This window comes from Cajanus cajan, chromosome 5 (genome assembly GCF_000230855.2).
Source record: "Cajanus cajan strain Asha chromosome 5, NIPB_CcT2T_4, whole genome shotgun sequence".
NCBI classification, from domain to species: Eukaryota; Viridiplantae; Streptophyta; class Magnoliopsida; order Fabales; family Fabaceae; genus Cajanus; species Cajanus cajan.
Window position 1 is genome coordinate 2101421 of NC_138521.1, and position 14436 is coordinate 2115856.

The following is a 14436-nucleotide window of genomic DNA, read 5'->3' on the forward strand; positions in this document are numbered from 1 at the left end:
AAATTCCTATTAAATACCACAACACTTTTTATAATAAAATTGGTACAAATGCGATACAACCCCTTAGTAAATTTGTGACTATAGACGGTATAAAGATAAACCTATATCTGTATTCAGCAACATATATATTTCCCGCAGTTGAAAAAATTACAGGTTGGGATAAAAGAAGAAAGAAAAAATATATTTGCCGCAGTTGAAAAAAAAAAACAAAAACTACAAGGTCTTGCAACTTGCAAGTCCAAATCTAACGGCAGGAAAAGAGAGAGAGAGAGAAAAAAAAGTTGTTTGAAATAAAATATTACAATTATAATTAGTGTCCCACTAATTTTAATTTGAATACAGATTGAACATGGATTCTGCAGTGGTAAAATTACCTTATTTATTTTGATTGAATATGTAGGAGATTGATGTTAATAGAATAATTAATAGGATAATAATGCATAAATACGGAAACAATGAAGGTAAATATCTAATAAATTCAAATATGATTTGAAATGCACATTATAGGAAATAAATAAATCATAATTTTATTGCGGTAATCTAGGACAAACTAATATATATACTCGGAAACTTAACAATTAAAAATCACAAAAAACTCGCGTAAACAAGAAAAAAGGACAGGACAACAAAGCGTATTCGAGTGGTTTCTTGAACACTCAATTTCTGGGGATTGAAGAACAGTGTCATTGCTTCAGGGTTCTTTCTTTCACTTTGTTCATCCCATATATATAGTATTGAGTTTAATTATTTTCCGAAAATTAAAATGTTAAAGGACACACAGGTGTGGAATATGAGTTTTAGGCCCACCTTAAAGCTTGAATTATTTGGAATTTGTTAACTCTATTTGCATGCTCTTTAGACATGTAATTGCTAGTTTTAATATATATTGATCATACCTTCTTACATTTTTATACACATTCCAGTAAGGACTAATATTTGTTGCTGTTGTTATTCCTAAACGATCTTGATAATTTTTTGTAGAAACATGGGCCGTGAAAGAATAACTTTGAAACCTATTAAAAGTGAAAGAGCTCGGAGGACAACTTTGGTGCAGAGAAAGAAAGGACTAATGAAAAAACTTGCCGAGTTTTCGACCTTGTGTAGAGCTAAAGCGTGCTTGATTGTGTATGATGATGCCGATGGTGATGCTGCACCAGTCACTTGGCCCCAAGACCCCACAATGGTGCGTTCCATCATTGAAAACTACGAGCATCAAAAGAAAGTAAGAACTCCCAAGATCTTTGAAATTCAAGACTTCTTTGATAATAGGAAGAACATGGTTGAAACCGAGATTTCCAAAGTGCACAAAAAGATCAAAAACATCGAGTATCCAACTTGGGATCCTCGTTTCAAAAACATGGGAGCTGAGCAATTGAATGCTTTCATTTCTTTAGTGGACGCCAAGATTGCAGCTTGTGATCATAAAATCAACATGGCAAGAAACATGCATCAAAGTGAAGGCAACTTTAGTTTCATGCCAAACATGGGTCATGCAAGTGCTTCCTCCTCTCACCCAAGCCAACTCAATTTCATGCACAACATTTCTCAAAGCCAAGCCATCTCGATGGAGCAACTACTTAATGATAATAATGGGAGGGTGGATTTTGCAAATACAACTAATCAGGTTGCTGAAGGTACTGATCATGGAATTAATAACATATTCAGAAACATGCAACATGGTGATGTTTGCTTTAATTACACGCCAAGCATGGTTCAGGAAAGAGGTACCTCCTCACATGTAAGTCAATCAAATTTCTTGCAAAACAACTCTAGAGATCAATTTACACTTGAAGTTTTGAAGAGAATCACGGAAAGAAATGAGATGGTAAATTTTACTAATGAAGTTTATATTCCTCAAGTTCCTCAAGATTCAACTTATCAAGTAGGGGAGTCTTTGGACTGGTCTAATAAGGTTGGTGACTTGGCCAATTTGGTTAATGGACCCATTGTGATTGATGATTGGTCTAGTCAACTAAGTGGGGATTTAGTGGATTGGGCCACTCGGCCCAATGAATCTACCTTGCAGAATCTTCCTGTTCAATCTCAGAATGACCAAAATGAAGTGACATTGCCTGCCTTGCCACCAACATTGGATGAATTTCAAACAGATTATTATCAATAGACTTTTTCAAAGGCTAAGTTTAGAGTTTTTATTTAATTATAGTTTTATACATGGGGTTTACTTGATTGTGTAAGTACCCAATTTTGCCTCCTTTTTATTCTTTAAATTGTTTTCACCTTTTCATTTTGTTTTTTCTTTTCTGTTTTGTTTTGTTATCTCATACTTTTTTAATATGTAATGAATTAAATTGCTTAATTTTAGCACATTAAGAGGTTCACGTCACGCGTGCTTGTTCCCCTGTTTGGACATTGATCTGGGTTGATTAACCCCACGCATTATAAACTGTTTCGAATATAATAATTGATTAACCCCACCCCAAGCCTTTGTTTGGAGCATTAGAAGTGGATTAGGAGTGGAGTTCTAATCCTAATTGATTGTTTCTTTTTCCATAGTCTATTGTTTAATAATTATGCTTGATTCTAAATGTAGAAAGATAATGCCTTTTGCGAGCAGTGTCCAAGCAAATCACTTTGTGCTGTGGCAAATCATCACCGACTAAATACTTCATGCATTGTGGACGATATTTTGCCACACCAAAATGTGTAACTTTTTTTTAAGACCATCCTCGAGTTTAAAAAGTTGGCATTTCACTGTCGTAGTTTGGTGAAAGGTGAGTGAAAAGGAAAATTATGTGTAGCTAATTATTTTTGCAGTTGTAAAACATGTTTTAATATAAATTTTGGTGACAACTAATAGTGTGATGAAAGGTAAATGGAAAAGTTATATTATTTAAAAAAAATGAAATTGAATTACAAAGGTCCGTCCTAGCTTGCCAAGACCGACATGTTAAATTACGTACGTGCATTTACTTGAGCCACTAATATTAATAATTTAATGTTTTTTAATAAAGTGACATCATTCAACCAACATGTGCTAACTGTTCATTTAGGCTCTCGATCTACGCTGGACTTAAGATGCTAATAGGGATTGTAACGGGACTTGACGGATAGGGTCTTCATAAAATTATTTTGAAAATTAAATTAAATTATAAAAATTGAACTAATTTTTATAAAAATTAAGCTAAACTTTATTTTAATTTCAGATAAAAAAATAAAAATTCTATAAAATATAGTTTAGTGTACTATATATATAAAAAAATAAAAATAAATTGTTATAATGACTTTTATATAAAATAAAAATATGTGTCAAACTCACTTATACACTACTCAAGAATTGAATGTTCCCCAATGTAAAGCTCCCCAAAAATGGTATTAGAACGGATGGTTCGATCAACCAAGTGATTGATAACTGACTCAAACGAATACTGACTAATGGAATTGACAATAGAAAGGATTCAAGAATGAGATATTAGATAATGGAATTTGTTGGAGAATAATTAAATATGCTCAAGATCCAATTCATCATGTAATCATATCCAAATTGATAAAGTGTTATTAATTTCATTTTGTTAAATTCATAAAGTCCTTGATTAAAATTAGACTTGTTTTCATAATAAAGATTATGATAATAATGAGAAGTAAAAGTCTATTATTATTTTAATCTAAATTGTTCTTGATCATATGATTATTGTATATCGGACATCAATAAATCCAGATAGATCAATATATATGTGAATGTATTTATAGGATAAAGATTAATATATCTCATTTATTAATTACATATATAGATGATGCATATTTGAGTATGATCATTTGATGAACTGACTCAATTGAAAATTTCTAATAGTTTACATTACCTTAATTCGTCAATAGAAATTTCTCAAGAAGAAACTAAATGTTTTTCTTTAACACGAGATTATCATAGTGATTAACAAGTAATTTATTATATTTTTATTTCGGACACTTAATGCCTTAGAGTACTAATTGAATGAATATTGAATATGATCAAATGCTTATAGAATTAATGATAACTCAAGAAGGAATCCATCAACTCTTGGTAATGAGTTTGAGCTCTATTAATAAAATAATATCCTAACAAGGAAAATTGATTGAAAGAAGAAATAAATTTTTCAAGTCAGTTGTGATAGATTAACATAATGAAGTTTGACGATAATACTATATTTAGAGTTAACTAAGAGATGTAACAATGGAAGAAAAATATTATATGTTCTTCTAAGTTCTTGAAAGTAAAATATTACTTCATACTATCTGGGCTTTAAAGAGTATTGCTAGATGCCTACCTTGATTAATATATTAATTTGATTAATCTATTACCAGCTTAGTATTGAACTTACAGGGTTACACACAAACGAGTGTTCTAATCTCTGTTAAAGAAATTATTTTAGCATTTAATTATTAAATAAGAGTATTTAATTTGATCAAATTAAATAATTTAAAGTGAAATATTATTATATTCTTTGCGAGCACTTAGAGTATACATAATTTTTTGAAATGTTTTTGAATTTCAAATTGGAGAAAGTAGTTGGTAAAGAATATATGATTAAAGTATTAAACTTGATCAATGTTATTTATACGAATAAATAAGAGGAGATGAAAATCCTTAAAGATACATATTTGATATTGTTTTTATTTGAAAAATAAAATAAAATATGAATCTTTATAAAAAAAAGATACAATCTCTTAAAGATACATATTTGATATTGTTTATATTTGAAAAACCAAAATAAAATATGTTATTAGTTTCCTAATTTTAGGAAAATAAGATCTTTATTGTGCTATAAGTATGACTTTCTACTGCATAGAAAAAATGTGTGTTTTTCTACTATCTCTTCTACCTCCTTTCTCACATATAATTCTTAAGCATTTTATTTTTTATTTCATTTTTTTAAAGTGTTTGAAAAATAGAGGTTCGTCTCAGTGTGGATACATGTAAGATCTTCACATTATTGAAGAGAAGCTAATAGTATGATAGAGGACACACTTGAAGTACTATTCTCATTAATAAGGAAAAATTTTATGATTCAATAGTTCGCTAGCAGATATGTTTACAAGTTTTTATCACAAACTTAATATAATTTATATGCAAATAGATCCTATTATTTCGCATGTATATGTTATGGAGCTATATTTTCTTTTAGAATTAATAGGAGATATTGAAGAGTGAGATTGTAAATAATGGAATTGACAGGAAGTCCAAGAGTGAGATCATCCGTTATATTAAAAGTCTCCTAGAGGTGTGGAGGATGTATCCCATTGATGTGTGATAGTAGTTAGGTCACCATTGAATACTGATGCATAAAATAAGACTTCTGCTTGAGGAGGAAGCATGACATGCAAAAAAGATTCACACTTAAAAGAGAGTGTTAGACAGTTAAAGTGCAAAGTAAGTTCCTTATCAATTAGAGTTGGGTATATTAACATTATTAAGTTATAGTATAAATATATAAAATTTATACCAACTGTTTTAATTTTTGTTAACCAAAAGTTATATAAGTAGTATAATTAATCAAATGTAAAATTATTAATATTTGATAGTTTTGTTAATATGAAGACTTAAAAAGAAATATTAGAGATATAATAATCTAAAATAATCTCAACTTGTAAAAAAGTTGAAGAAAAGAAGGTGATAAGAGGTATTAAACAAAAGACAACAAGTTGTGTGGGTGAGGAAGTGAGGACGGTAGAAAAGTCTACCTTACCCTATTCTAGTCCACTATTTTATTTTTTTATTTTTTATAGAGGTATACACTGTATAATTTACTCTTATTAAGTCAAATTTTATAAGAAGTAATGGGGAAAATTTACTTAAATAATACATGTAAGAAAATTATTTGAATTAATGAGTTAAGAAGCAAGTTGTGTGGGTGAGAGATTGAGGGCGGTAGAGAAGTCCAGCCTAGCACACCAAGTTACATGGCGTGTTTTTGACTATGAAAATGGATTCCGTTCCATGTTACTTTTTTCTAACTTAATTCTTAGCTCACAATTTGAATTTTTTGATTTGATAGATATGGGTGCTGTGGTGGGGACTTGCCGACCTAGCTCAATCCCACCATCTATTTTCTCCATGCCACCACCCTAAGTGCATTCTATATTCTTCTTCCTTAATTACATTTTATTATTTTAAACTCCACTCTAGATTTTTTACACTAAAATGTCCTGTAATAATTGTTAATGAAATTAACCTTTCTATATGTGTCTCTAATGATATATAAATTTACATATGACAGGTGTTTTCTCAAGTGAAAAAGTTAATGAGATCTTAAAAAAGTAATTAGTCTTTATCGTTTCGAGCATGTAGATTCTATTCTAATTCAAGTAATTAAGATTAAGATAGATCTCCAGTTTTGGTAAAGTTAGGAAATTAATTTAAGTTGACCAAACTTCACCTACTTACTTACCTAATATAATATTATTCATTGTTGGGTCCCAAATAGTTGACTAACACAATTGAGAAAACATAAACATGCATTTGCATTAAAAAATGAAAGAAAAAAAAAACTTGTGGTGACATCCTTTATAATAATCTAATATTTATTATTAAAAACTATTTTTATTACAATTATATCTTTATAATTGTTTAAAAGTGTATGTATAAATTCTAATAATATAATACATATATATCGTTGAATTTCATATTTTCATTCTAAATTTAAACTAAAACTGTATTGAAATATATATTAAATAGATTTATATTTACATAAATTATATTTATAGTGAGATATTTTATATATAACATTTTTTGTAATGATCATTATATATTATGTAAATTTTTATTAAATAAACTTCTTAATAAATATATTAAAAAATGAATGAAGTTTCTTTTACAATCTTAAATTAGTTAATACATAAACTCATCAGTAGAATTTTTTTCATTTAACTTTCCAAAAACTCACATTTTTACTTTAAATTCACGTCAAAAGTAAAAACTAAAATAAATAAATAAACAGAATCTAATATAATTAACTTCCACGTCTACTATTCTGAATGTACATGCAAACATGAATATAATAATTCTGAAGTTCCATTGGTACTTCTGAGTTAATTTGGAGTTGTTTTAAGGTACATACAAATCCAATTCCAAACGAAAACTCGATTTATTTATGTACCATTAAGACTAATAAATGTTATGACTAATATTGATAACTTCCTCTTAGTCTTTTCGTAATCTTAAGATATTTACACCTCTAGCTTTTTTTTTTCTTTTTTTTTTTTTATAATAAAAATCTGTAGAGTACGTAGAAAATATAAGCCACGCTTTTAGTTCCCATTTGTGACTTTTTGCCTTAAAAAACGTGGTACAAAAATTCTTTTGCAGAGATTCCAGTCTCCATATAATATATATAGGTGTAATTTTTGCCATTCTTGTATTTCTTCCAAATATGTGGACTGCATGTACACAACCCACAAGTGGCACCGATTTGGCCAAATTAAATCAAACAACTCAGCCATACTCGTGTAACCACCAAAACCTTATTTCCATATATCGCCAAATTTATTTATATATGTTTACATAATTTCCTGTGATTATTTGACATTTTGAGCCCTATAGAAAACCAGAAATAGAAATTTGTTGTTCGAATGTATACAAAATTGCAAAATTTAACTAGACGATCTACCAAAATTGTGGGACCTTGTTGGTTGATTTCATGAAATATGACTTGCTGTCTTGCTCCCTTTTAGCTTGGGCATATCTAATTAATAGTGTCTGAAAATTGAACTTAATTGAAAAATAATAATTAATACTAACTTAAAATCTCGAAATAAAAAAAAATAAAAACAAAAGCTTTTTTAAAAGGGTCAGGTCAAAAGCAAACGCGTGGGATTTAAATATTTAATACCTTATGTTAGATAGTAGAATTAAAACATAAACATAAACAAAATAAAATAAAGTAAATTGAAATTGAGTAATACAAATTATACAAATATAAATTAATAAGCATGTGTATGAATAGACGTATATAGTATTGTTAGAATATAAAGATAGCTGCTCTGGCTACGATAGAGCATCTATTTCCATTACTTAAAAAAAAAAAAAGCTTTTGGCACATGTGGCATGTGCTCAAATTTTTATTCAAATAATTATTATCGTAAAATTTGATTAATGATTGAGAAATATTATACATTTATAATTACATAAAATTGCCTTTTCTAAAATGGTAAGCGTTTTTAATAATTTTTTATATCTTATTCTGATTAAGAAAAAAAGAAATTAAAACATGTGTAATATTATTTGCAAATTTAGTAAGATTACTTATACTCAACTCCCATACAACTCCCATACATCAGAGACGAATATTTTTTAAAATTTTTCTTCGATAAGAGTATTTGTAAAAACTTTTTTAATTTAGTTTTTATTTATCATAATTATTTAAGAATTAAAAATTAATATTTTAAAATAAATTATCGATAAATGAAAATAATTTTATGTTACAATGTAAATTATTTATTATAAATATAAAATATACTTTATATATTTAAAATATTTATCATATAAATTTTAAATATAATTTATATATTTTAACATAAAACTTATTTATATATATAATTTATTATAAATTTTAATAATACATAATAAACAAATAAATATATTCCACATATTAAAATATAAAAAAGGAATATATAAATGTGGTGTGATTTACGTAAAATATATGTATATTGAAATTGGTTGAACATAGAGGAGACGCACGCAAAGGGAATTATTGGTGTCCACAAGTAAATTAGTAGTAGCAACCTAATAATAGTGAAAGGAAAAATAGAGAATAAGCAGAGAAAAGCATTGATGATGATGATGTAGATTTAATGATTTATGATACATTGATACCTTGCTTTTTCCATTTCAAGTCGATTGTGCTTTCCCACTGAACAGCACATGTGAAAAGGTGAAGACGGTGTTTCTCCACACTCCACTCTTAACTCACACGTGTATGTAATATGTATGTATATATATATCTCCCTCTCAACGCTCCATTTGTTGAAGCATTCACACAGAAGAAGAAGAATGAAGGAGGAGTTGGTGGTGCAAGAAGGGTACGTTTTGAAGGAAGAAACCCAGCTGACAGTGCTGAAAACCTCTCTCTTCTTCAACGGTGACGGCTTCACAGTGTACGATTGCAAGGGCAACCTCGTCTTTCGGTTCGACACCTATGGTCCCCGCTCTCGCGACAAGGACGAACTTGTCCTCATGGATCCACATGGCCGTTCTCTTCTAACCCTTCGTCGAAAGGTAACCTATTTTCTGTCCTATGTTTTTTTTTGTTTTTGATAAACATAAACATAAACATAAACATAAACATAAACATAAACATGAACATGGGCATTGATTATTATTAATTTTGGGTGGACACTGGACATACAGAAACCGAGTCTTCATCAACGGTGGGAAGGGTTCAAAGGGGAGAAAACGGAGGGTGCTAAAGCGGTCTTCAGCGTGAAGAGATCCTCGATCATCGGACGGTCCAGGAGCAGCGTGGCGGTGGAGGTCTACGATAGCCCCGGTGTGGAGTACCTCATCGAAGGGTGTTTCCCGCAGCGGTGCTGCAAGGTTTTGAATGCGGCCAGGGAATTAGTGGCTGAGATTCGTCGCAAGGTGGACCCCACCACCAGCGTTATGCTCGGCAAGGAAGTCTTTTGCCTTTGCGTTAAGCCCGGTTTTGATGCCGCCTTCGCCATGGCCTTGGTCTTGGTACTTGATCAGATCAACGGTGAGAATTACTTTGATGATAGAATCGTCGACCCCGCGGTGCATCCTGCCGCACCAGATCCGGGACTCGTTTCGCCTGTTCCCTAACTTGCCTTTTAATTTCTCACTGTCCCTTCCTTTCTTTTTCTCTTTTATTTTTGTAACCAAAATAATGACCATGTTCTCATCAAATCACTATGCGATCACACTGTACATTTTATATGCATAGAGGATAAAGGAAAACTCCTTTTAATTTCCTATTTACTGTTTAATTTTATCATCATCACTGCCTGACATGGATGATTAGTGCTGTATGTATCGTGTGCAACTGCAACTATAGCTTTCGGTTAAACTTATGCTTCTATTAAGTAAAGCTCCTTTTCCCATTTTTTGATCACAATTTGCAAGTATCTTCAATTCAGATCACATGTCAAGGAATTTGTGAATGGTGACGCACTACCTATTTTTAACCATTCACATTTTAAGGTTATTTGTCCAATTGATGTTTTCCATTTCGATTGATTAAAACTTTATTTTTATAACACTGGGACTCAAGTTACAACTTAAAATTTATGTAAATTACTCAAATCCTTTATTATCATACCAACTCTAATGGGCTGATTGATTGAAATTATAAAGTGTGTGTGTGTGTTTGGGGGGGGGGGGGGGGGGGGTTTGAATAACTAATTAACTATTTCTCACAATAAGCATTTTAATGGAGTAAATAAAACTTGTGAATTAATTGCTATTTTAATTTATGAAAGTTGTGCGTGATTGTGTCGGGAATCGGGATGGGGTTTAAGAGGAGAAAGTATATCTTAAATTAAAATAGTTAAAATACTATATTAATTGCTCTTAGATATTTGTCTTATAATTATATTATTTTTATTTTACTCTTCTTAAAATAATAAAATGTTGATATGATTAACATTTATTAAGTTATATAAGTGTGAATTTTTTACGTAAATAATATTTTTTTAAAATTTTTTTACCAAAATAATACCTGTATAACTTTATTTACACAACTAGAACCGTTTACTGTTCACACTCAGAATTCGGTTACCCGGGAACCGAATTCTGAGCTTCAAAATTTTTTTTTTCTTTTTTTTTGTGCTCAGAATTCGGTTCTCAGGGAACCGAATTCTGAGTTGTTTTTAATTTATTTTTTTTTTGCGTTTTTTGCTAGTTTGCGCAAGTCTGGGAAGCAGAACGGCCCGTTCCGGAAGCAGAACGGCCCGTTCTGCTTAAACACATAGAGTGTTTTTTTTTTTTAAATTGGAACGGCCCGTTCTAATGTTAAAAAAAACACTCCATGTGTTTAAGCAGAACGGGTCGTTCTGCTTCCAGAACGGCCCGTTCCACTTCCCACACTCGCGAAAAATCAGCCATAAACAAAAAAAAAAAATTAAAAATAACTCAGAATTCAGTTCCCGGGGAACCGAATTCTGAGCACAAAAAAAAGAAGAAAAAAAATTTGAAGCTCAGAATTCGGTTCCTGGGGAACCGAATTCTGAGTGTGAACAGTAAATGGTTCTAGTTGTGTAAATAAAGTTGCACAGATGTTATTTTGGTAAAAAAATTTTTAAAAAATATTGTTTACGTTAAAAATTCATATAAGTGTATCTCTTTTTAAAACTTATCATTAATGAATGAAAAAATATTGCGATACTATTTTACTTTCTAGTCAGAGGTCTTAGAGCATTCACAATGGAGCAATTTCATCTAGGTATTTTTAATGGGATTCACATGTACACATTACTTATTTCTACTCTTTCCCATATAAGCACTTCCAAGCACTTCATCTCTACAATAGCAACTCTCTTTAGATGTTTCTAATAGGTTCCATCAAAAAGTTTACATCATTATATTTTATTATAAACTTTATTTATTAATTTATAATAATTTATTTATAAATTAATTAATTTTAAAAAAAAATAACCAATTTTTTATTTTATCATTATTTAAATAATTTATTTTTTTATAAATTAATTAATTTTTAAAAAAATAACCAATTTTTTATTTTATTATTATTTAAATAATTTATTGGCACAATAAAAAAAGTAGTAAAATTATTAATAACTACTTTTGTTAAAGCATGAATTTTGAAAATTTGGATTTGTGAATTGTTGATAATTTGGTATCAAATTAAATCATGAATTTTGGTTTGAATTTATAGAATGAAAAGAAGATGAGAATTTTTTAAGAGTGATAAAGAGAAATTTGAGATATTTAGTTCTGCAATTTTTCTTTTGAAAATCCTTAGTTATATACAAATGAAAAAAAAAAACTATTACATTTGCAATAATAAAATAAAAAAAATATTTTTTAATATTTGTTGATTGATTTACACATTGTTGAGTAAAGCAACCTTTATTCAAGAAACACTCCAATTTAATTGCTTTTAACGGTCACGGACTAAGAATTAACGTTGTTTCCTGAACGAGTTACTTCGGGAACTATTATTGTGATGCTCAAATAATATATTTAGTAAGAAAATACATTTGTTTTATATGCAATTAACTTTTGGTCTGGATTTCAAAATTCTTTTAAAAAAAAATCAGATGTTTTCACAAAATAAATATCGGTAACAATTTTTATATTTATTTTTGAGTAAATAGTCAAATTAAAGAGAGAGAGAGAAATGCATAGTGCAAAGAGAAATAAAGTGCAATTATGATGACACGTGTAGTGCAACATTTTAGTGGCTGGACGAATTTTATATTACTCTTAAATATATTAACGATGCACATAGAAAATGTTATCACTATTTAAGCTCAATATTTTTTATAGTTATGAGAGCAAAGAAAAACAATAGGCATTTAGCTTTATTACCATGAATGTTAAACAGCAAGAATTATTTACAAAACGCATCTAAATATTTAATAAAATGATTTCCAATAGGTGTCATTTTATTGCTTTAAAAAAGCAAGTACCAAGTGAATATTTATTGACACTTTTTCCTATTACTAACTAAAAGCATCGGTTCACTATAATACCAACTTTTGTCAGTATAAACACGTATTAATAAATTCCATCTAATCCTTTTATATCTGAATGATTGACCAACTTTTATATATAGTGCCGACCTTACAGAAAAGATCACTTAAATAAATGAAGTGCTATCTCATTCCTCCATCTCATGCATACTTAGATATTCGTCGAATAAATTCTGTGGAGATGATATCAAGCGGGCAGCAGATTAATTATATGTATGGAAAATCTTTTCTCCTCTATGACCAATTATAAAATGCAGAATACTTTGTTAGTAATTATGAAACAAAAAATAAGAAGTGGAAAAGCAGAGAAGAAAAATGGAATAATTAACCTTAATCGTACTTCACATGTGCACCGTTAATAGATCAAGTATAAGAAAGGCAACAAGATTAAAGATAAAAGTAGTGTGAGAATCTGAAAGAGAGACAAATTCGTATTCATACATCACTATTAACAGATGATATCTGTCCATGTTGTTGGTTTGGTAGTCCTCCACAAGCGCGTATATATGCCATCGTTAAGGATTCATATTCATATCATGCATGCAATAGTCAAAGATATCAAATTTTGCCTTTGACCACCTTAAACGTGTGGGATGTATAAAACATATAAAACAAATCATCAATGTATCATTGTTTGTTTATATACTATTCTTAAATCCAACTAATTCTCTATTTATTTAATAACAAATATTATAATAGTTTTTTCTTTTATACATTCATAATTATATATTACAATAATGATAACATGCATGCGATAGAAACACACAAAATCATCAAAATATTTCAACTTTAATTTTATTTATTTACATTAAGGATGCATGTATATATATTAAACTTCCAGACTTTTTTTTCACATATGGTATATTATTCACTACATCAATACATTATATATATATATATATATATATATATATATATATATATATATATATATTAAAGAAACCAATTCAAATTTTCAATATCAAATTTGTAGGATATTGTTTAGATATAGAAAGATATTGTTTGTCTTTAGGTAGGGTGACAAAATAAACCATTTATCCATTATCCATTCCTTATACAAATATAATAATGATGGATTGGATCAAATTCATCATTTTATTTTATGGATGGACATTGATCTATATCTACTATTTTTCAAAATCTATTAGATTAAATAAAGAGAGTGTATTAGATTGAGATTTTAAAAGTCTATTTTTTCATTAAAAATAGACTTTTAAAAATTCACTTTTGGGCCTTAACTCCTAAGATTTTCTTAGCATAGCATTTATTCTTATTTTGTCCTTGTATTTGATTTCCTATTTTACCCTTGTATTTTGGGGTATCTTAGTCATAAGATTTATTATCTTTTGTATTTCTCATTTTACCCTTGTATTATGGGGTGCTTTAGATCATAGGATTTTATTTTTGAGCTAAGGTATTTGATTAGGGTGGGAACAAAAACCTAGACATATTTTTGTGGCTATTGGACCTATTTTTGGTGTTAGAAAGGCTTAGGCCCAAGTGGAGGGTAAAGGTTGCATGGTCTTATCATGCACCTAGATGTAGCCTAACTAAACCCAAAGATTCCATCCTTGGCCACCAAGTTGCATCTAGGGTTAATTTGAGTTTCATTTGGTGTGCATTTGGCACCCTAAATGCAACCCTAGATGCCTCTCACTCCTATAAATACCCTAGGCACCACACCTTGTAAATACTTTGAATATTGAATATAAAGAGAGCCTTTTGTGCCTTTATATATTTCCTTAGTCACCCTTGGCTAATTCGGCGACCTCCCTT

General features: G+C 29.4%; 2 protein-coding genes across 2 annotated transcripts; both read left to right on the forward strand.

The window, feature by feature from the left end:
• LOC109809010 (uncharacterized) lies at positions 1-2331 on the forward strand. Its single transcript, XM_083074714.1, has 2 exons — positions 1-696; positions 982-2331. The coding sequence occupies exon 2, from the start codon at positions 986-988 to the stop codon at positions 2120-2122; it is 1137 nt and encodes a 378-aa protein (XP_082930840.1). The 5' UTR covers positions 1-696; positions 982-985; the 3' UTR covers positions 2123-2331.
• Positions 2332-8775: 6444 nt separating this feature from the next.
• On the forward strand, positions 8776-9924 carry LOC109809049 (protein LURP-one-related 5). The gene is made up of 2 exons (XM_020372270.3): positions 8776-9208; positions 9341-9924. Exons 1-2 carry the CDS (start codon positions 8921-8923, stop codon positions 9770-9772), a joined length of 720 nt encoding a protein of 239 aa, XP_020227859.1. The 5' UTR covers positions 8776-8920; the 3' UTR covers positions 9773-9924.
• Positions 9925-14436: the final 4512 nt, after the last annotated feature.